This window comes from Leptinotarsa decemlineata, unplaced genomic scaffold (genome assembly GCF_025532065.1).
Source record: "Leptinotarsa decemlineata unplaced genomic scaffold, Ldec_3_MD MMD2_tig00026358_RagTag_RagTag, whole genome shotgun sequence".
Lineage (NCBI taxonomy): Eukaryota > Metazoa > Arthropoda > Insecta > Coleoptera > Chrysomelidae > Leptinotarsa > Leptinotarsa decemlineata.
In genome coordinates this window covers 6,878,974-6,904,760 of record NW_027412703.1, presented here as the reverse complement: position 1 = coordinate 6,904,760, position 25,787 = coordinate 6,878,974, and the positions used below count along the sequence as shown (strand labels likewise).

Below are 25,787 nucleotides of genomic sequence, written 5' to 3'. Positions count from 1 at the left end.
TGACGCAATCTCTTTTTTCATCATTTAAAATTAATTTATTTTCCAGAAAAAAGTTTTTTGTCGTTTCTATTACAATTCTACCATGTTTTATTATATGTGGTAAGTTTGCACCTGTCAACAATAGGTTAGTATCATCAGCATAATTAACTATGTGAGCGGAATTTGAATTTACCACCATTTTATGTCATTTGTGAATATAATGAAGAGTATTGGGACCAATACTACCCTGTGGAACTCCCATAGACGTCTCCAAAGCCTCTGATCGTGCTGCTGTATCTTTCAAGTTCAGTTCTATGATTTGCTTTCTATTTTTTAGATACGACCTGAACCAGTCATAGGAGTTTCCTCGAATTTCATATTTGAAAAGTTTGTCTAGTAGAAGATCATGATCTATACACTCAAAGGCTTTAGATAAGTCCATGAAAATCCCACAGGATAGATCCCCTCTTTCCATTGCTTCTAGAATTTCATTACTAAAATTAACAAGAGCTGTCTCAATGGATTTTTTTTTCAAATAGGCGTGTTGGTGACTAGAAAACATATTCAAGTTTGAGAAGAAAGATGTTAGTCTTGTGGCCATCGTGTGTCCGAATAGTTTTGATATACATGTTAAAAGACTAATTGGTCTGAAATTATTGATGTCTGACCAACTTCCTTTCATATGTAGTGGTTTTACAATAGCTGTCTTCAAATCATCAGGAAAAATTCCTTGCCCGAATGACATATTTATCAGATGAGTTAAAATACTAACTATTGTAACAAATTAAAGAATTAACTGTCTTGAACAAATTTATTTTTAACAATATTTCACTATCACAACTAATTTATATTCCACACTTAGCAACTAACGCTTAATTTATCGAATTCTTTATATAAATGCACGATTCGCTTTCTGAATAGACTCCCTCTATGGACGGGAAGCAGGGCATATATACCGGTAACGATCGTTCTAGATTTATCTAGAGGTCTCTGTACTCGCCTATTCTTTTCGCGACGGTTCGCGATGAGTCATGTGTTTGCTGGCTGTGATATCGGTCAGGGCCGGCTTCAGATTCGTTACATTATTATAATATGTCCGTAATGATTGAGTAGGGACTAAAAAGGAAAATTTTAAATATACCTAAGTCTGTTTATAAGTTTCAAGAAAGTTGATTATATTCAACAAAATTTCTATACATGAATGTTTTGAATTTAGCAGGCACAATTTTATGAAAATAATCATTTGTTATAAATTTACTTCTTCAATTCATTCATTTTAATATGACATCTGATCAATGAATGTCACAGCACAAGTCAACGACATTTTTCAGTTTTAAAAAAAATATATTTATTTAAAATCGTTCCATGCCCGTATTTTTTAATGGATATTGAACAAAATTTTTGTACACTTCGGATACACAAAACATTTAGTTTTCACTTTTATTTTTGTTTATAATAATGAATCTGTTAGTAAAGAAGAAATAGTTAATGCTTTTGCAAATTTTTTCTCGTCAGTTTTTTGTTCACAACCAGCTACATACAATTTGGATTTCAATAATAATGATAATAGAGGTTTATGTAATGAAACATTCACTTTGCAGTCAATAAACGAAACTGATTTCAATGAAGCACTGAGAAAATTGAAACCTAAAAAATCAGAAGGTACAGATGGTATACCCGCATATATTCTGAAAGGGTGCAGTGAATGGTTGAAAGCCCTATTGATATACATTTTCAATTTAATTATCAAATCAATTCATTTCCGCCTATGTGAAAAACGTCCATAACAATACCTTTACATAAATCTGGCAATAAAATAGATGTTGAGAACTATAGAGCTACTACCATCATGCGTGCGCCAGCAAAATTATTAGAACACATTATTTTCAGTAAACTCAGCAGTTTCACCAGTAAATATATAGTACCTCAACAGCATGGCTTCATTAGTCAAAGATCAATTAACAAAAATTTATTGCTATTCAGTAATGAATCTTTCAACACAATAGAAAATAAATCACAATTGGATACTGTGTTCACAGATTTTCATAAAGCATTTGATCAGGTTCATCATGATGTACTCTTGGAAAAGCAGATATGGATTGACAAGCAATTTCTTAAAATTGATAGAAAATTATCTACAAGAAAGACAATTCATTATCATATACGATGGAAATACATCTGGTAAATTTTTGACCAATTCGGGTGTTCCTCGATGTTCGAATTTAGGACCACTTCTATTCATACTCTTCGTAAACGATTTACTCCATTATCTTCAATTTTCAGATTGCTTACTTTTTGCTGACGATTTGAATTTATTCAAACAAGTAAAAACAGTTCGGGATTGTATAGGGCTCCATAAGAATATTGATTCTATTATGGAATGGAGTCAGAAGAATAAATTATACTCCAATTTGAAAAAATATTCGGCGCTCTCAATAACTCGTCTGAAAGAACCAATTACTTTTCGTATCAAATGAATGGAGATGTCCTAGAAAGAAAAACAGAAGTATAAGATCTTGGAGTAACTTATAATTTACAATTCTCATTTTCTGTCATATAAAAAAAATGTAAAATCTGCCAATAGAATTCTGGGTTTTGTGATCAGGCGGGCATCATGCTTTTAGAGTATACATATGATTAAGCTACTATATTATTCTTTAGTAAGGCCTAAACTAGAATTTGCTTCTATTATTTGGTCCGGGAAATATCAAAAGTATCCATATGAATTGTAAAAGGTCCAGAATAAATTACTAAGACATTTATACATGAAACAGTATCATGTGTGGCCTGATTATAATACCATAAGAACATATCAGTTGAGATCGGAGTTTAAAATATTATCTTTGGAACAACGAAGGAGCTTGAACTGTATGATATTTCTACACAAAATGATAAATAATAAAATTAACTCTTCAGAAATTCTTAATGCGATTCCATTCAACATTCCTCCTCATCTTACACGTTCTACCCTAATGTTCAATATATCAAGAATAGGGAATCCAGCAAGGGCACCACTGGTTTACATTCTCAAATTAGCAAATAATTTCAACACTTTGATTGATTTAGACTGGACCTCACCCCCAGAATTTTATCGCAAAAATTTTTTAGACTGCATATTGAATACAAGTATTTGAGACTGATTTTCCACATCTCCACAATTTTGGACTCAGTTCATCTTCTACAATTCTGGGCATTGGCTAATAAGTAGTAAGTATAATATAGACAATATTTTTATGTGAATAATTGTAATTCATCTTATTTATCCAAGTGATTAGGCTGAAATAGTATGTTTGGGTAATAAATAAATAAATCTACTATACCGACAATAGAGTTTTTTATGAAGACATTGACAATAAAATTTTAAAGAATATGAAGTTATTACAGAATATTCCTGACATATGGAATAGATTTAGTAGTTTACACATATACACTTGCATATGTACACATTGAAAGGTAACAAAAAAAAAGTCTCTAGCTGAAGGATATTACGAAACGGTATCTCGGGATGCTGTTTCAAGGTAGGATTTCATCGAAGTAGTAAAGAACAGTTGTTAGGACAGTAACTGGTACTTTATTTAGCGAGCTTGTTTGAAAGAAATATGTTACCTATCCGAAATAATTCGCAGACACAAGCAACAATTTTTCAAAGAAAAATTCTGAGCTTTGAAAACCACAAGAAAATAATCTTCAGCTCATTAACTTAGATGTCGTTCATTCATTAGCACAACGTGGTTCAGCGGTCTATTCAAAAACCCCTTCTCAAACGCTCCGGGCTACAGACGAATTTTTACAAAAAAAAACGAAAGATAAAAACCATCTCGCCACTGAAGTGCGGCCGACATACGGTGTTGTCACTTTTTGGAAGTGGCTTGGAATTCTTATCAATAAAATAAGTATCAACACATTGCATCCCCCCTCCAGAGTAACTAAAGCGTGTTTTTTATAGAGGTATAAAACTTTAAGTTGCAATAAAACAACAATGGATTATTCGATTGACATGAATTTTATTTATCCGAAAGATAATCTTGTGGCATTACATTTTAAATATGATTTCTGGCATATGACCGCCACGGGTGGCGCGGATGTAGTCCAATTTTCTATGACTTTTTCCAACATTTGTGGCCGTACCTATATCGGCAATAACACGGCGAATGTTGTCTTCCAAATGGTCAAGCGTTTGTGGCTTATCCGCGTAGACCAATGACTTTACATAGCCCCACAGAAAGTAGTCTAGCGGTGTTAAATCACAAGATCTTGGAGGCCAATTCACAGGTCCAAAACGTGAAATTAGGCGGTCACCAAACGTGTCTTTCAATAAATCTATTGTGGCACGAGCTGTGTGGCATGATGCACCGTCTTGTTGAAACCACATCTCCTGGACATCATGGTTATTCAATTCAAGAATGAAAAAGTTAGTAATCATGGCTCTATACCGATCACCATTGACTGTAACGTTCTGGCCACCATCGTTTTTGAAAAAGTACGGACCAATGATTCCACCAGTCCATAAAGCGCACCAAACAGTCAGTTTTTGTGGATTTAACGGTGTTTTGACATACACTTGAGGATTACCTTTACTCCAAATGCGACAGTTTTGTTTGTTGACGTAGCCATTCAACCAAATAAATAAATATAGTTTAAGAAACTAAAAAACACTCTTTTAAAGAACATCGAACTAAAAAGTTGAAAATATTTTTTAAATAAGCTTAAAACAATAACGAACGGAAAATATTAGTATTATTGTGAAAAAACTTTGGAATCAATCAGCCGTAATTGTTGACCATTGATATTTTCCTATTCCGGAGAGGGAGCCTGAAAATCAGCTACCAAGTCCAAGGCAGCAGACGCGCAAAGGAGGGTTACAAATAAGGCAGCAGACGCGCGTGTTAATGAAAAAATACTTTTTCCAAATTAAGAAATACATGTAAAGTGAGTTCGAATTGTATTAAGGAGGTTACATTCAGCGCCATCTGCCCGCGAATAGATCAAGCAATCACGTCGATGTATCAAAGAGGTTACGTACAGCGCCATCTACCCGCTAATAGATCAAGCAAGGAGAGTTGCAAACAAACATACTTACATACATACAGGTGAAGCTAATAAAAGTGTGTTAAAATCAATTGTGATACCGGGTTATCTCCGTTACTGATTGTGCAAAACATAAGTATTATCCCGAATATTTTTTTCAATTCGGTATGGGCCGTCTAATAACAGTAAGAGTTTTGTCGTTTCTGCACGAACCGCCGAAGAAAAATCATCAACCTCAAAACTTTGGAAAGGTCGACCTGAATTAGTGCAAGGGTTGTCGTACCGAGACAAAAACTTATTTGATACCAAGCTCCTCAAGGTTGTTTTTCTAAGATTGAAAAGCAAACTGGGTAGCGTCAGAAAGTATTCTCTGAGGACAGCCATTAATCGGAAAATAAGGGTAAGTTTATGGCTCGCATTGTGACTTTTTTAATGGTGAAAAGGGAAACATACTTGATAAACACATTCGGTACCACTAGTATACAACTAACGCCCTCTCTACTGTGCACCGAGGGTCCTAACATATCAATCGCCACCAAATCCATTTTCCCATCGCAATCTAATTAGAATACATAAAATCCTCACAACCCAAAAATGAAAACAGAACAGTTCAGCACAAATATTATTTAAACGAGAAGATGCTCTATGAACTAAAGAAAGAATCTTGGCAAATACTATACTCAGATAGGGATATTGAAACAACTACAAAAAAAAATCCTAGATAAATTCTCAGAAATAACTGAAAAATTAATATCAATAGAAAACGGATAAAAGGAAAAAATTAGACTAAAGGAATAATCAAATCGATGGACACCAAAAACAAACTCCATAAGAAGGTGCGTAATGAACCCGACAATGAAAATTCAAAAATTGAATACAAAAGATATCGGAATAAACTCAATGAAATGATGGACGGGGCTAAACTATTATTTTATAAGAATGAAATAGATAAACATAAAAACGATTCAAAAAAACTATGAAACTCTTTGAAAACTATCGAAACAAAAAAAACAAAATCAAACAATTAAAAATAATGACAATATTACTACAAATGACCAAGAAATTGCGGAACTTCTCAGGAATTCATGAACTCAGTGGTTCATGAAACTACGGGCTTCACCCCGAGCGAATTGGAATTCGAAAACGAACGACACTGGTTGCTACTCCCGAAAGTATTTCCTAAGCCTGCACTTTTATAATATTTAATATTATTATTTTTACTTTATTATTACATTACATTACATAGCATACTCATACACAAGGTTTCACCTTTTATGGGTTTTCTATTTTATTTGCTAGTATTGTTACTCACTCTGTTGTACATCTAAATATTATGAGCAAATAAATTATTATCATCATTATTATACCTATTATATCCCATCTTTTTTTCAGTGTGTCCTTTTACCCATCTTTGAGTTTTTGATCCAAACTTATTCGGAAATTACAAAAATTGTTCTTAATTTTTCTTTATCTTTATTTTTAGTAACTGTGTTAGTAACTGATGGGAGCAATAGATCAATAGATCGATGGTATTAATCAGCCCAAAAATGACTTTGAAGATGCCTCACCCATAATAGAGTGAGTAGTGTTTCGATACTGGAAAAGAAACCTATTTAGTCGAAGATTTATATCAGTTGTACCTTCACTATTACCCTTCGAAATTACAATTACTTCTTCTTCATGATTTTGACAGCGCTTTCGAACTGATCGTTTGTTTGGGCGCTGTTGGATGGTCCTGTTAGATGTGCCATGTCACATTTTTTCAGGAATTTTCAAAGTTCGTCAGAACAAAATGTTGAGGCATTATCTGTACATATTTTCTTGGGTGATGATCTGAGCTGATGATCCCTCTAATCTCCGCCCTATATCTCTCATACCAACCGTCGCAAAAATCATTGAAAAACTAGTTAAAAAACGACTACTTGGATTCATAAATAAGCATAACATCATCAGTGAAAATTAATTCGGCTTCGAGAATAATAAAAATATACACGATGCTATTTTCTCATTTCTGAATAAAGTTTGTTCTGAGATAAATGTCGGTGAAAAGACTGCCGCAGTATTTTGTGACCTGTCAAAGGCATTCGACTGCGTTGATCACAAAATACTGCTAAGAAAGCTCCAACGTTATGGATGCAGAGGAGTAACTCACAAATGGTTCGATTCCTACTTAATGGGACGGACGCAAATGGTCAAAACATCTCAACTTTCAAAAAAAAAGGGAAATTAATTCTGGAGTTCCACAAGGTTATGTGTTAGGTCCTATTCTTTTCTTATTATATATTAATGATCTCACCAAGCTTAATATTTCTGGGAAGTTCACTTTATTTGCAGATGACACTACCTACCATACTTTGGAATAATAAAAACACTTGTGAGTTGCACAAAATAATCTCTGCAGACTTGAAAAAAGTTAAAGATTGGTGTGATTTAAACATTTTATCTTTTAACTTAACTAAAACAAATTTATTATCATTTAGATGCTCAATCACGAACTTTTTTTTGAAGACAGATTATTGGAATCTAAAAATAACACTAAGTTTCTAGGAGTCTTTATTGACCAGAATTTAAAATTTGTGGATCATGTTAAACAACTCACTAGAAAAGTACCATCTGGCTGTTATGCGGTTAGAGTGATTTATAAAGATTTGGGGTTCAGCACTGCAAAGATGGCGTACTATGCACTCATGGATTCTCACTTACGCTACAGAATACCGTTTTGGGGAGCATGCACTCCAACAGATATTTCATCATAACCAGATAATGTTTTGATCTTTATTTCATTTATAGTTTGCTTCAGTTCGTATACGTATGTATCAAATAGGTGAAAGTTATCTGAAATACTTATATTTTTTTAAAACTCAGTTGTATGGATTGTCAGTTGTAATTCTGATGTTATTTTTTGTGCTATCATACAGTAGAAGTTGTTTAACACGATAGGATCTATATCCGCATTAGTAGGCAATATATTACCTTTACCACGTAATTTATTCTTTTGCTTTACTTTCAGCTACGTATACTTTGTCTTTAAAATATCGTTGTTTGGCAAGCTTTATTAGTTTTCTATAAATTGTTCTGTATGTATTGAAATATGATATGAAAATTCCATCAGTTATGAATTTTTTAATAGTATGTAGTGATCTCCAGTTTACTGCTGATTTTTTTATACCTTGGGTTACCCAGGGCTTTTTTTCTTTATCTAATAATATAATTTTGAAGTTCCGCCTGAATGACTAATCTCTATTCCTAAAGTAAACAATTAAAATTGAATATTTCCGAAAAAATTAACATTTTTGTTTTTTACCTTCAAAGCATATTCAAAGATTTACGATAGAACTTTTTCTGAATGTATTAAATGTTCTGTCATTTCTGCCCGTAATTAGATTATCATCTCCGCAGCATACCAGTAGTATACCTATACCGGTTCCGCGTCATTTACTTCCGGTCTTAGGGCACTAAGATACAACTTAATGCCCTTTTGACATGTAACGTCATCTTTGTTTTATTGTCGATAAATGCTGCATTCCTTCACCTTTCATTTGATGTCAATCTAGCTATTTCAGTATCACTATTTTTCGGGTTTGAAGGCCGTCGATTCTTGGAATATCTTCCTATTTCGCTGTCGCGATTGGCTAGCTTCTTCAAAGGTTTATACATCCTGAGTAATCTCCGATGTCATTCGCTGCTTTTGTGGTTTTCCGTCCACAAACACTACACTTTTTGAACTGCACTTCCCTGAGTGGGAGATGAGCCTGCTGATTGACCCCTACTGACTGAATTATCATGTTGTTCATATCGGGAATAATTTACTGGTTCCGACTTGATTTCTATTCCAGAAATTGACCTCGTAGAATGCTCCTGAATCGCTCTCTCCTAAATAGTTTAATAGATCTTCAACTTTTTTTCTGAAGTAGAAGTTCGGTCGGTGGGGTATTCTTCAAAGAACCTGTCGCGAATTTAGTTTTCTTCTGGTCCAATGGTGAAAATATCCCAACTCCGTTCCAGAACGAGGACAAAGCTTTCACCTTTGTTGACCATTCTGAAAATGTTTCGTTTTCCATTTTCCTTGCAGTAAAAAACTTCAATACGTTAATGACTTCACTGGTGTGAAAAAAATTAGAGTTCTTTCAACACTTTATAAGTCTTGGAGTCCGGTCAATCCGGTTTACATACATTTCGTAGTAACACATAAGTTTCTTCGCCTGGTGAACACAAAAGATATGTGATGGAATCGGCCGATACTTGATGAAAATCCATAACATCAAGAAACACTATATTGTGTCTTTACAGAAAAAACACGCCTGAAGAAGCTATTGTATAACGAAACATGTATTGTGTTCAAGAAGATTTATGGACTTCTGGCAGAATATTCTAGGATTGTCTCACTCCAAGGCGTTTATTCACCCTTCGAAACTTGATACCAAACAGTTGTTGGACTATAGTAGGGATGAACTACAATGTCTAACAGGCCTTCTTATAGGTCACTGCACATACTTTGTGCTCTACTGTTTTTAGAGTTCGGCAGAGCCGTACCATTTGACCTGAAAGACCACTCTCCATACAAACTAATCGGCTTCGTTAAGAAGCTGGGTTTATTTGGTCGAATGTGAATAGGTATAAGCCACAATTGAACAGTTGACAAACATTTTCAGTATTTCAGACGCTGGAAAAGCTTTCCTCTCCTTCAAGCTTCAGACATTTTGCACAGAAAAGGGAATACGTCACTCTCGTGCGGCTATAAGTAAGCCTAGAGCAAAAAATGACCAGGTAGAACGTTTTAATAAAACCATAGTTGATGCGATGGCGGCAGGTAGAGCAAATATCGAATCCGACGAGTGGGACAGAAATATTGATAAAACAAAACTTGGTATTAATAGTACAATTAATAAAACCATCAGAAGTACCCTAGTCGAGATCTTTTTCGGTATTACATTGAATGCAACAGGTGACCGTAATGTGAGCCATGTCACATAGTGAAGACTATCAAGAAAGTGATGAGGTCCTTGTTAAAGTAATGGATTTCGAAAGTGATGGATCCAGTAAAAACTTACATAGAAAATTCAAAGGACCATTCACAGTACAAGGAGTAATAGGATATGATCGATATGAGATCAATGGTGACCTCGGATCTGAGAAATGTAAAACTAGCAAAAACGCTATGAAGCAGTCATAGCAGCCTAACATTTATAACCAGAACCGATGACATAGTAACTTTTGGAATACCGCATATGCATTTCTTGAAAAAAAAAACTTTTTAAACACTGACTTTTACGAGTCCAATCCTGTAGAAACTGAAATCACAAATGCTATTGGAGTTTCTAAAACGCTGACTTTCACCAGTTCATCCCTCAATGTTTGTTAACACATTTCTAAAACACTTTGCATGTTCTTGTTGTACATGAACAGTTCCATAGAAATGTTTATCCATCTTGGTTTTCTAAAGCACCCACTCTCAAGATCGTAGTTGCATATAAATTTGTTATGGAGGGTGATGACAAATTTCTAAAACACTCTCTCTCACGAGAACAGTCCCATAGAAATGGTCATACCTTATGAGTAATATTCAGATTTTTCAAACATCTGAAAGCTTTTCCAATCCTGAAGAAATCGAGAAAAATAAATTTTCCAGGCTGTATTCATAAACAATGATTTTGTTTCAGATGTAGGACCGACAAGGACACGTACGACGTCCGAATGTTACTTTGTTGATATTTTTTATTCAATTTGTGATATTTTTTTAAATTTTCATTCAAATGACACAAAAGATGAATTGATTATTATAATATATCGATGAAGAAGTAGAATTAGGGCACTTACCTGTGACATATCAACTTCCAGTCTTTCAGGGTCAGAACTATTACTAGAAACAGAAACAGCATCTCCTTCTTCTTTGATATAATCAATTTCAGGCACACAAGTCACATTTTCTGTCCGCTTATTTGATAAGTCTGTCGGTTCTACTGAACTCACTTCATCAACTAATTTGTTCCCCAAGTCCATAAACATATCATGACCTAAAACTGTAGATGCTGGAGGAACAGCTGGAGATGGACTGTCAAAAATATACTGTAGAGCACTAGGAGGTTTCACTTTTATTAAAGGTTCGGATGAATCCCTCACAGGATTCTGGTAAAGTCCCTTTGAAATATCTATCACAGAATCCTGATGTGATTCACAAAATGCAGTTTCAGATACATTTTGTGATTTTTTGACAGGATCAAGTAATGATTCTTCATTTGAAACACAAAACTCTTTGGAAGATATTATAGAAGATTCTTTTGATGTTTCAATAATTTTTTCATGAACATATTCACACCCTGACTCAGTTTCTGACGTTGGCTCTACCTTTGTAGATTCAGCAGGGCATATTGGGTAATTGAGATTTAACTGATCCGTTTCTTCAGGTTTAGAAGTCATTGCTGTGTATTCTGGTTCAGATTTTATCTTGATATCATCGACCAAAGATGATTCATGTTGTTCTGATTTCAAATTTTGAGGATACACTGGCATCAACTGAGTAAGCTTTTGTAAAAGTTGCTCTGATTGGTGTATCTTCTCCTGAAATAAAAAATCAAACATATAATATGATATGAAATAAATAATTGAATAAGAAAAACAATCCTATTCTATTTTTATGTCAAGCTTTCGTCATATTAATAATATTTTTGGATATGCAAAATTTTTGTTTCATTGAATTTGATTATGTGCCCTGTTCGAAAAGATTTGTTCCTTTAATCTTATATCACTATTGTGATATTTTGTGATCTATCGACTGTGTGTACTGATTTTAGATATAAAACTTATTTGCAAACATGACTTTTCGTGTACATTTCATTTCATGTGGAGAATTTTTCATTAATTGAAACGTTAACGGGTTCATACGCACTTCCATAATTAAATTGATAAGTATAGGCTCCGTAAATTTTACGATTTGGCAATGTTGATTGTTTGTATTGTTCCTATTGGTCAATCGAACAAGAAGCGGGAATAGGGCCGAGACGTCACCACCCTACCACATTCGATTTTTAATAATTAATTACGGGAAAATTACGGTACTTGGAGAGATGAAACAAAGTGCACTGTTTTTCAATTCAAAATTTCTATCAAGTGAACTATAAACGAAAAATCATGAAACAAGCCCATTTTAACTTATCACTTGCCGGAATTTTTGCGATTTGAATACAAAGATGAATCGCAATATCAAAAGTTTAGTTTATAAAATGTAATTGTAATAACAAGGAGCTAATATGTATTATAAGAAATAAACAGAAACTAATAACACGTGTTCAAATAACCCGTCGTTATTTTCTGAGTACTAGTACGCTCGTCTCATAGACGAATTTAAAATGTGAGTTAACATATTCGGAACAATATTGTTGAAGGATGCAGTAACCAATTTTAGCAAATCTTCATTTTGAAAATTATTAGAGTACACTTGATTCTTGATGAATCCCCAAAGGAAAAAGTCTAGTGGGGTTAGGTCGGGGGACCTTGCAGGCCAGGATGAGTACCTCAAAGTAATAATAAGACATAGAATTGCCATGCCTATACCAATACAATAAATATATTTTGAAGCGGGTATCGTACTATCCTTTTTTGTACAATTTATGGGCGAGGGGAGGGGGTGGAGGGTAATGAGGGGTTATGGAGAGTTTGTTTACATTTGAAGTAAGTTGGACCATAAAACAGAGGCGGTTGGTTTAGTTTATAATGGGAGGGATATTATATATTTATAAAATAAATAATTTCCGGTGAAAATGTATTCTGTTTAAATAGTTTCTACAGGAAATCTGGTTTTTATTGATGATTATGGAAATGAGGCCAGTTTTTCTACCACCTACTAGATTTTTATTCATGTATGGCTTTATAATTACTGGGTTAAAATTAAATTATTTCAGATTTGATGAACAAGCGGTACAGTTTATGAGGTACGATATAAAGAATTTTCGATTAGAAATCATGAATATTTATAATTACGACTGAGGTTTGATATTATTATATGATTTCATTCAAAATTGGTATCTAGGGGTTTTTGTGGACCGACATTATTTTTTCCAATAATTCATGCTGACGAATTCTATAATTACGGAAAATTATTAATGTAAATGTAAAACTGTATTCAAAAATGAAAAATGTGTTTGTCATATGTGTGCTAAGTCATATTCATTCTGTGATCAACAGATTGAAAAGCTTTCTGCTCAATATTCAGTTTGTATACCAAATAGTTGTTCTTGAGCAACCAGTTAAAGAATATGATTTCTGTTTTGGTTTTATTTTCTTTGCACGAGGGTCTCGCGTTGCATACAGACAATATTCAATAAGAAATGATGGTTGCCATTTTTTTAACCTTTTTTTGGATGGGATATGTCAAATAATGAAATAATATAAACCTACTTTCAAAAACTTTATTTATAAGAATAAGATCAAAAAAATGATCATTAAAAACATCAAAAATATCCCCTTTCATAATGTCGGTCCACAAAGACCCCTAGATACCAATTTTGAATGATATCAAACCTCAATCATAATTATAAATATTCATGATTTCTCATCGAAAATTGTTCATATCGGACCTCACAAACCGTACAGCTTGTTTATAAAATCTGAGAATAAATCACAAATATCTTCATCTGATTATATGAAGCAAAGTTCATTACTTTTGAAATTAACATTTATCATTGTTATGAATCAGTTCATATGAAATAATTTAGTTTTAACCAAGTAAACCACGCGCTTTATTATAAAACCATCCATAAATAAAAATCTAGAAATCAGAAATTTGAAATGATTCATTTTATAAATATATACTATCCCTCCGATTATCAACTAAATCAACTACCACTGTTTTATGGTCCAACTTACTTCCCGTAAACAAACAAAGCTATGCTGTCTTTAATGTAAGGATAAAAAAGGCCTCTCTATTGTCTTTAGTTACTCTGAGATGAGTACCAATCCACTGTCCCGAGAAGCGAAGGTTAAAATAATCAAAAATAATTCTAGCGTTATGTGCTGTGACACCATCTTGTTGAAACCAGCAGCTGTGAGTAACCGCTAACGGCAAATTATCTTGAGCGTCTTCCAAATCATTTACTAACAAATTCATGTACCGCTGTTTTGTTGAATTGTTTTGGTAGATAAAAGGCCCAATTACATTTGTACCGGCAATCCCAATCCACATGATGAAATCGAAACGATGTTGATGTCTGGACACCTTGTGTACACGCAGATTTTGTTGTGACCAATAATGAACATTCCGCCTATCAAAAATACCATTGTTGGTGATCTTAGTTTCATCAGAGGGGTGCCTCAGGGTTCCATACTGGGCCCACTATTGTTCCTTTTATATATATTAACGATTTACCACATACCATGGGCCATGTAAATATTAAAACAATAATGTATGCAGATGATGCAACGCTAAGTAAAACAGTTGATGAATTAAATTGCCCGCAACAAAGCCTGAATATAATCTTAGATAAAGCAAAATCTTGGTTTATACCAAACAGTTAATATTGAACGAACAAAAAACAGAATATTTAACTTTTGAAATCAATAAATCGAATATAAACGAACAATCGGTGGTCAAGTTCTTGGGGGTAAATATAGATTCAAATTTAAGATGGTCAGAACATATAAATAATATGTGCAATAGACTAAGTAAGACAATTTATGCAATAAGAGTGATAAAAAAAGTTATAAACCAAAATGCAGCACTAATGACATATCATTCCCTTTTCCATTCAATTCTGAAATACGGGATTCTAAGCTGGAGTTCAGCATCTAAAACTCATCTTGACAAAGTATTTATTATTCAAAAAGCAGCCGTGAGAGCCATAACCTCGAGTAAACCCAGTGAAACCTGTCGACCGTTATTTAAAGCTATGAAAATTATGACTCTATATTCAGTTATTGTATTTGAAAATCTGCAAATACAATACAAGACATAAAACAGATCTTGTACAGGAATTAAATAGATTGAAGAGAACTGATAATGTCGGTATCAGGCTATACAATTTACTACCACCTCAGTTTCGTCAATTACCAAGCAAAACATTCAAGAGTAAGTTAAAAAATATTTTGAGTACAAACCCTATTTATAACATTGATGAATTTTCAGCTATAATATCCCAAGGACATTGATAACGAACGAAATAATTTTATCACATTTTTCGAAAGCACGTTATTTGGTAACATCCCGACGCCGAAGGCGGAGGGATGTTACCTAAAATAACGTGCTTGAGGAAGTTGTGATAAAATTATGAGTTATTTATCAATGTTCGAGGGATATTCGGTGAGAAAATTTTTTGCAATTCGAACAAAATTATTTATTGAACACACAGATATTAAAAGAACAATTCGTATAATGATAATCCGTTGATCATAAATATTTTCCAAGTGTATTTTTTACTATTGACAGTATTTTTTGGTGTATTTTCTTCAATGATTTTGTCAATTGCCGCATCATTTTGAACACCAAAGCGAGGAAGTGACATTTTCGAAATAAATTGAATTACTGAAATGTCAAACAACTTTATTGTGTTGGTTGCTTAGCAATGTCATGACATAAGTGATAACTACCCGTGAAAACTATCCATGTAATGATGGTTTCATTGGTTATTTCGACACACATGACTAGAAATAGACAAATTTGATAGGATAATTTTTTTGGCAAAAAATTTTCTGATGTAATTGGGAGGTTAGAGACTTGTTCGAATTGATTGCCTAAAGTAGAAAGCTATATATAGCATGTGATAGTTACTAGATTATTAAGTTGAAAATTAAACTGACGTGATATCTTTCAATTGTAATGCTATCATTGTAATAATGAATTTATGTTATCCTGTATTGACTATGTTTCCTAAAGACTAAATGAATATTGTTACAAGTCTATAAAGTCGATATTTTTAACTTGCGTGTTAATATTAATGTTGTTTAATTACTCAATTTTAAGCTAATAACCTGTAATGTTTTTAATTTTAGACTATTTCAGATATACTTTGTTGACGTATCGATAAACTGTATGTGTTTCTGAAGATTAAATAAAATTTATTATTAATATTATTATCAGACCAAATTATTTTCAAAGGGAAATTTTCATCGTCTTTGCATCTTCTAGTGTACCATTCACAAAAGGTTGTTCGCCTTGCATCGTCACCTGGTCTGAGTCCATGACAAATCCTCCTTTAGTCATCTTCATTTTCTTCAGGTTGGAAATTTTTCACTTACCCTTTCACCTGTCTTTCGTCAGAGGGACGAGTGGTTCATAACTGAAGGTGTTTTTTGATGACGACATAAAGATCAATGACATCTATGCCGCTCTGGCCTTGTGTACCCCTTTCTGACTGGGGTATTTGATGAACAAACTGTTCATTTCAACAGACGTCGTGGTGCCTTCACTCAACCGAGCGACGGAGCCTTCTGAATAGAGTGGGGTCGTCTATAGGGTAATCTACAGCTTCCCTAACTAATGGATCATCATGAGTTTCCGCTGACTCGAAAACTCTCTGATTCCTCGACTGAATGGACATACATATAGTTAACAGCTTCAAATCTCTGCGGATGGCTTCATTCCGCACGGACCATGGAGCATTCACCAGCATCCTGATTAGTTTGTTTTGCAACCTTTCCAAAATGGAGAGGTTTGACAGAGCGGTTTGTCCCCAAGCGGCTAAAGCATACATAATGACAGGCATGAACATCGTATTGGATAATAAAATATTATTTTTAGGATTGGGCTTGGAATTTCTGTTGATCAGAGGATAGAGTTTGACTATCCTCATTTGTACTTTGCTCTTGATATAATCGATGTGATTTGCCCAGGTGAGTCGGCGGTCTACCCAAAGACCTAGGTATTTGACTCGCGTTTGCCATTAGATCTTCCTGCCTGAAATCGTGACTCTTGTGCCTGGAGAAACTGAAAATGAAGTGAGCGGTGGATTCGGCTTCTCTGGTATTATATTCAATGGTGCGAGTGGATATCTCAGGATTTGTAACACATCACGCTGACTCTCTTCATTAGATTACTTTTGTCGGGAAACAACAGGTTTTTTAAATGATCCGTATTCTTTTAAATTATGATTTATCAGGTTTCCGCCTCTCTGGATACTTATTAGTGTACGCACGTTCAGCATCTACATAAATTCTTCGACACATCATATGAAATGTATACTAAATATGACAACATATCAAAATTTTCAGTATTCGAAAAGCTGCCGTTTTTCATTTTTAACACAAATTAGGTAGATGACGAGATGTAAAAGTAGAAATGGTAATATGTCAAAAATTATACCAAACAACAGTATTATTATGACCCTAGAATATTATGTGTCATTTTTTCCAGCGCGTGCTATCTGAAATTGAAGAAAAGTAGGTTAAGTAATCACTTTTCATTTTGCACGAAAAATGGTTATGAAATCATATTGTGTGATATGAATTGCTGTATTCATAATAAAAAATGGAGTGGTATATAGGGTATACTTTAGTTTCAGCTCATATACAAATACAAAGTTGATGATGTTTTCTAAAACAATGAGTTGACACTTGGGCCTGATCTTTTAGTGAATATTTCATGCTAACTTTAAGGTAATACAACTGACTCAAGTCGAGGACATTGATTTCACTGAAAAGACTTTCAGATGAATATCTATAGTTTAAAATCTGTTTTTCCGTTAATCAGTTTCTTGATAACATTAGAATAACTTCTAACGGTTTGAGATCAGTTTTAACAACCCCACCCTGTCTGGTCTTCTGCACCGAAGGAAAGCATAAATCATAAAAAAAGAGAAGAAGAAAAAGGACCCCACCCCATCCCAGAATCCCTTAACGCAGTGCATGATATAATGTCTTAAAGAATTCATAATCAAGTAACTCTTTTAGATATTTAAATTTGTACATTATTGTTTGGAGTTTTATGATTACGTATGTGACATGATGATCCCACCTAAGATGGCAATCTATATAGATCCCCAAATATTAAATTTTTCCACTGGTTAGAGAAAGTAGGGCTTACTCTGAATGTTGACTTCTATGTTTCAAAAGGAAGGAATGCTTGATTTATGACATGTAAAAAGCATACAGTGTATTTCTTCAATGTCCCCCTCCTATTTATTTTTTTAACGGGTCAACTCAAAAAATTAAAATTTGGGAAAATGAAATTAATGCATGAATACTTTATTTTGAAGTGAAACTGACAGATGAAACTTTCAAGATGGCGACTGGGTGTCATTTGAAAAAAAAATGAAATTGAAATGGGGGTCTTGTGACACATCATTTTGAAGCTCCTGTCGAATACTTCACAGCCCTAGAATATGAAGTCAATATCTTCACCTACTACAAAATGGCGGAAAATTTAATAATTTCCTGAAGACAAACACATTATTATCGATATTTCTAGAAATATTCCTTTTATCTGCCAAATAGCAATTCCAACAACCCAATAAGGTTTGTTAAGTAATTTTTTGTTTATGAAAACGACAAAAAATGTCAGTAAGACAATGAACATCATTGTTCAGTTAGAATATTCTCATTTAGTTTTTGGTTTTACTAGTTGAAAGGTACCACGTCAACAATCTCTAAAATGGTCAATTATCTTCCATTGAAAGGAAAAATTGAATTGATTTTTATTTACGGTGCGACGCGTAACTTTCACGAGACCGAAAGGATTGTCAATGAACGTTGTCCGAATCGTCCTATCTGTGGAAAATATTTGAAGGAACTTGTATCCAAATTCACAACTACCGGTAGTGTACATGACAAAAAGCTCCCAGGCCATCCGTCCATTCCGAAAAAACATCGAGGGCAAATAATTGGTGAGATGGTAGTAAATCCTGAACAGTCTACTTATTCCTTCGCGAATGTTTGTGAGGACTCTTCTTCTACTGTGTGGAGATTTTTGAAGAGGAATAGTTATCATACATACAAAATTAAAATGGTACACCAATTAACTGAAGATGACCCTGATCGAAGAACACAATTCTGCGATATCATGACGGAAACCATTGCAAGGCATCCTACCTATCTCCACAATTGTATTTGAATATGCTGGAAAATACTGTTGATCCTCTCATCACTAAAATCATCGAAGCGAATTGTACTCAAACAAGATGGAGCACCATCACATTAATCCAGACAAGTAAGAAACTATTTGAATACTACTTTTTCCGGTCGTTGGATCGGCCGTCGAGGTCCTACAGAAGGGCCAGCCCGCTCGCCAGATTTGACACCTTAGAACTTTTTTATGGGGCTATTTGAAACAAAAGGTGTACGAAACTGAACCTGATTCAATATTAGATATACTGCAGAGAATAATAAATATTTGTAGAGTTATTGACGTTACTGTGTTCGAAAATGTTCGGCGTGAAATATCGGATAGGCAGTTCATATGTCAAGAAGTTCAAGGCAACCATTTCGAGCATCTTCTGAACTGACCTAAAGTTTATTACCTCATATTATATAGTTAAATTTCAGTGTATTCAGGCAATTATTGAAAGTTTCGCCATTTTGTAGTAGTTTTGAAGGGTTGTGAAGCATTTATCAGGAGCTTCAAAAAAATGTGTCAGAGGGCCCCTTTTTCCATTTAATTTTTTACCAGATGGCGCTCAGTCGCCATCTTGAAAGTTTCATCTGTCAATTTCACTTCAAAATAAAGTATTCATGCATTAATTTCATTATCCCAAATTTCAATTTTTTGAGTTGACCCGTTCAAAAAATAAAAGGGGGGGGACACACTAAAGAAATGCACTATATACTTAGTTCTATTCTTAGTTCACAGTGAGTAGTTTATATCAAATTTCACAATTTCAGCATTGCATAGTACATTTGCAAGGTGCTGGTTAGCAAAATTTATAGTTTCGGACGAAGTGAGATCTTTCACAAGTTCTTGATGGAATCAAATGTGCCAATTCATTTGAACACCTTTCGTGAAATCATCTATATAAAAGAGAAACAAATCTCCAACCATTCTTCAATGTTCCAGACTATCAAGGTTGCAAGTGATGTTCGTCTCCAATCAGGCGTATGGCTCTTTCCTGGATGAAATCCAGCAGTTTAGGGTATGTTTGGGGGCAGAGATCCATATATGAGAACAAAACTCCAAAGAAGGTCTTATCTAAGCTTTATGAAGCATCAAAAGTTTCCAAGGCGTGTAGGTTTCTATTTCGAAACAGTTTTCCAAGCTTTTGAGAAGCAGCTTTTGCAATCCCAGCGATATGATTGTGCCAAGACATATTTGTGTCCATTTTAACCCCCAACAAACTTATCGAACCAGAAAGCTGGGTTGTCTGCCCTGACATTATCTCGTTACGGCGACATTCATCTTTTTGGAGAAAACCGATTACTAGGTTTTCGTGGCACTGAATTGAACCTGATAACTTTCACTCCAACTTGAAATCATCTCTCGATCCTCATTAAGATATGGAACTTCCTGCTGCCGGTGAAGATGTGCAGCCGATGTCCTGGAATCCAAATGGAATGATGAAACAAGTGCTGTCGTCAGTGAAGCAATATGTTGGATTCTTTGTTTTTTCCAATAAGATGTTGATGTACAATAAAAAGAGGGTTGGAGGCAATATGGATTCCTGGAGAACACCAGCATTGATGGTAAAAGTATTCGAGAGATATTTATCTACAGCCACTTACAGGTAACGTTTTTTCGGGAAGCTGGAAAGCCAAACACAAAAATGATCCGACAAGCCATATAATCGAAGTTTGGCCAGCAAATCCTCATGCCAGACACAGTCAAAGGCCTTAGAAATATCAAGAGCAACAGCTCTTGATCTCCATGTTTCTCGATTGCGTTATTTCAAATGAAGGTGACATAAGACAGAAGGTCGCCTGTTTATCTTAAGTTTTCGAAAGCCATATTGATGATCGCTGATGATGTTAGCCTTTCAAATATTCAAGGAAATGGTGGTTTACGACTTTCTCCATTATTTTTGATATCACTTATAGCAAAGCGACTGATCTATAGAATATAGAATGCTGGTGCGATTTCATTTGAGCACTTTTTAGGTACGCTGTTGATATCAAGCTATTTCAGAATTCGCCTGACTACACGTTGTCGAAAAGTAATTTACGGTATTGTGGATCCTAATGTGGGAATAGTGGGTGGCGTCTTTCCCAGAAAATCGTCTGTGGAATGGGATGCAAATTGTTCAGTTGGTCGATTTGCTTTTTCTATGGATGACGTTGCAATTGAACCATCCTCTTGTGTTAGTGGTAGAATTGTGAATTTTGTAAAGTGTTGATTAACAGCTTTAGCTACCGACCAGAAGGATCTAGACCCGTTGGGATTGGAAAGCAGTTTATTCCTAAATCTCTGATTGTGAAATTCTTTCCTTTCATTCATCCTAAGTTTGCAGCTATTGCGAGCATTAACAAACCTAGTTCGGTTTTTGGTATTGGGTTTTTTGCGCCACTGCCGATAGGCGAGATTTCTGGAGGCGACAGCTTGCTTACAATCTTTGTTGAACCTAGGTTTGCCGTTAGAAGTTTGTTTCAATGAAAAATAAATAAATAATAATAATAATAATGTTTATTTATAAATATACAACAGCACAAGGTAGTAACATGTAAACAAAGCAATACAAACAAACATGGAGAAACCCAATAAAACCGAAGTTGTGCGTGGGAATTCTTTAGTTGCGCAATGCATAACTGATGTGCAGAATTGATTTTACATTTAAACAAGGCGATAAATTTAATATTAAACTAAGACTAAAGGACACAAATGAATGATTAATTTTTTAAAAAGAAAGGTATGTTTTATATATATATATATATATATATATATATATATATATATATATATATATATATATATATATATATATATATATAAATGAAAATACATTTAGCAGTAAACGAGTATGAACGAACAATGACAACGTAGATATTTCATTTTAAAGTACAAACGAGGATTATTTATTTATTAATGAGTATATCATGAACAATATCTCTATTAGTATTATATACATACTTTTTGAAGATGGTTTTCATCAGGTTAATATTATTTATTTTATGAATGTATGTTTTGTACGGATCAGGTAAGTGATTAAAAATTTTTGCACTGTGGTATTTGTAAGAGTGTTGCCCAATTGACTTTTTTGTTGCGTTTAGCTGTACATTACCTTTTGTTTTAGTGCGAGTATTATAATCATGACCGATTTGCTGAAGAGATGTTTTATTTTTGAAGATATACAATATTATATTATACATATATAACTGTCGTACATCAAGTAGCTTTGAATCTCTAAAAATATAATTAGAGGGATAGTCATTCTTTCTATTGTACATAATTTAAATTTTTTTTTGTAATACCTCAGCTTTTTTCAGGTGGATGTCTAATATGCCACCCCAACTGAGTATGACATATTGGAGCCTAGATTGTACCAATGCGTAGTATATTATTTTGAGGTGATTGATATCGAGAACGGATCTCAAGTACATTTCTTTAATATGTTCATTTCATCTGAGATGTGAATCAATTGTGACTCCCATGTATTTAATATGGTCTGTTCTTAGGACTTCTATTTTTTTTCCATGATTATTTATCATTAATTCATTATAGTTGGGTAGTTGATTTTCGTAACTTGCAAAGGTTACAAATTTTGTTTTTTCAAAATTGATTGTGAGTGACTTATGATCAAACCAGTCTTTCAATGCATTATTTTGGGTTTCAACTTTCATTTTCAATTTTTTCCAATTATCATCAGTATATATTATGGACGTATCATCTGCAAAACTGTAAATGGAACCATCTATCTTCATGGTAAGTAGGCTGTTGATATATAATGAAAATAATGTAGGTCCAACCACAGTACCCTGTGGTATACCATAAGTAATTTCTCTTTCAGAACTGAGAGTATTGTTTACTTTCACTATTTGCCTTCTGCTATTCAAATAACTTCTGAAAAGTAGTTGTGTTTTGCCTCGTATTCCTGATTTATTTAATACCTCCAACAACTGATCGTGGTCAACAGTGTCGAAAGCTTTTGCTAAATCTAAAAATACACATAATGCCGGCCGTCTCTGATCTATGTGTCCGTTTATTTCCCCTGTTAGTGCAGCAATTGCATCGTTAGTTGAGAGACCTTTTCTAAAACCATATTGTTTGCAAGAAATAAGCCTATATTTATCAATGTATGAAGTTATCCTCGAATTCAGTGCTTTTTAGAATACCTTATTGAAACTTGTTACAAGAGATATTGGCCTGTAGTTATTGACTACCTCCGGTTTTCCTTTTTTAAATATGGGTGTGACTATCGATTTTTTGAACGTGTTTGGACATTGACCGGTTTAAAATATATTATTTATTAAAAGTGTTAGTAAGGGTGTGATTTCAGTTGCTTGAGCTCTTCTGCTCTGATACCATCATGTCCTGGCGATTTTCTATTTCTCTGATCTCGTTATCAGTAACTGATGTAAGGAAGAGTGAATTTGTATTAGGAGTTTGTTCTGGAATGTTCGTAGTGGGTTTACTTATTTTATCTGCAAGCTGTCTTCCTACATTCATGAAAAACTTATTGAATATATCTGCTTTGATGTTATTATCTTGAGTTATTGTGCCGTCCTCACATTGTATTTCTTTAATTGCGATGTTTTTTCAGATTTATTGCTGTTGTAAACTAGTTCCCAGAGTTTTTTTGAGCTATTTTGACTATTTTTCATTTCATTCTGGTAAAACTTTTGTTTTGCCAATTTTATGAGTGTATTTGTGTGGGCTCCATATTCGATATATTTTTTCCATTTCGTATTGTTTCGAGAGTCCTTTTTATATTCCCGATGTAATGCATTTTTATGATTGATCGAGTCAACAAGACCCACTGTAATCCACTTTTTCCTTTTGTTTTCTTCTCTTCGTATCCTCTAACTCCGCGTATTCTGTTTAATCATTATTTCAAGAGTTTCTGTTAAATAATTGGCCTGTTCATCGGTAGTTTGTAGATTAGTGTGGAAAGACCAGTCATGTTCTCTAATATTTTGTTTAACCATTTCATATTGTACGTAATGTTTTACTCTAGTTAGTTTGGATGTTGACATCATTTTTTCGTTTGCAATCATAGGTAAGGTAGTAGATATGCATCCATAGAAGATAGAATAACTTCCGTGACTTCAACAGCACAAGTTGATCGATCATTAAGTATGTGTGCGGTAAATCATGAAAACGTCATAGTAACCAAATTGGAAAATGTAAATTACAAAGTGGTTTGCGAGGTTATAGGGTTTCAACCGAGAATAGGAATCGAGAGGAAACTGATTTCAATAATGACCTGCTTGTACTTGAAGAATTGAATGTTTAAAACAATTCCCCTACTGATATACAGCCTGATGTGAATAAACCAAAAAGAAATAGAAAAGTTCCAGAGCGTTCAAATTATTACTGAAATTGTTTTTGTTTTCTTGAAAATGCTTTAATTTTTGGAACTGAAAATGGTAGCTATAGAATTAGTAATATTATTTTCGAGATTATTTTGTATCTATCAAGTTTTGATCTGGTGGCGGAGAATGTGATCAAACGAGTCGCAACAAATTATTCAATAGCATAATGAGAAGCCTAACATGAGCCTGAAATTATTGGAAATTGAAATTTTCCAAAAAGTAAAGGATTTTGATTTCGTTTTGCCAGCTTAACGGCGAAGCTAGCAAAATCAACATTTTTTTTAAACAACACATCGAAAGTTGACGCCTAAGAGTCTAAAATAAGTCAAAAAATTATCAACATATTTCTTTCTCATCCATAGTTGACTAATATTTTTGGCTTTTATCGTGTTTGTATGAGTTAATGACCCAAATATTTCGAGAGACAAAAAATGTTCAATAGTAATGAAGGGGGCCTAAATTGAGCCTTAAATTATTGCTAGTTCAAATTTTCCAAAAAGGGAAGAATTTCGATTTGGTTCTGCCAGCCTAACGGCAAAGCCAACAGAACCTACACATTAAAAAATAAACAACGCATAGAAAATCGTCGATAGGGGGCAATATGAGCCTGAAACGTACTTGAAATTGATTCAAGAATTTTTTCCTTAAGCTAGCAGAACCTGCGATATTTCCGTTTAATGAAGAAGAAAACAATTCTGGAATAGATTTGTTGAAAATTATCCTAAAATTATGGCCCAAATATAAATAAAAATTCGAAGTGGTTCTGCCAGTTGAACAGGGGTTGAATAACTATAATTCAGATTGATTTAATATCTCAACAACTCTCTGTTAGCTCAGGAGTTCCACAAGGAAGCCATTTAGGGCCATTCATATTTAATATCTTTGTCAACGATATCAAAACCAAAATTAGTCCTTCTGAAGTATTAATGTTTGCTGATGACTTGAAAATATTCAAAACCATTGTATCTACAGTTGACTACGAACATATTCAGAATGACATTACATCTTTTACTGAATGGTGTGTAGACAATGATATGGATGTGAATGTGTCTAAATGCAAAAGTATGTCTTTTTCTAGATCACTTACTCATTACAACGATATGTATACTATAGCAGGCAAACTATTAGAATCGGTGAAATCCATACGAGATCTTGGTGTAGTGGTGGATGTCAAAATGGATTTTCACCTGCAGTGTGAACAGATCTCTAGCAAAGCAATGAAAATGTTAGGCTTTGTATGCAGGACTACAAAAGACTTCACCAACATTAATTCTATTAAGTTATTGTATTTCGCTTTGGTTAGATCGATTACAGAATATTGTAGCTGTGTTTGGTCACCAACTTATGAAATTCATAAGTACACTATAGAAAAAGTACAAAACAAATTTATAAAATATATTGCC

General features: G+C 33.8%; 1 protein-coding gene across 5 annotated transcripts in view; it reads right to left on the bottom strand.

The window, feature by feature from the left end:
- Positions 1–25,787, bottom strand: part of LOC111511830 (GATA zinc finger-domain containing protein GATAd) — a 136,471-nt gene that overhangs the window by 52,374 nt on the left and 58,310 nt on the right. For all 5 annotated transcript variants that reach the window (XM_074184750.1, XM_074184748.1, XM_074184749.1 and 2 more), the window contains one exon: positions 10,825–11,565. In XM_074184750.1, coding sequence (XP_074040851.1) covers positions 10,825–11,517 — 693 coding nt within the window. In that variant the 5' untranslated portion in view covers positions 11,518–11,565. The remainder of the gene's footprint in view (positions 1–10,824; positions 11,566–25,787) is intronic.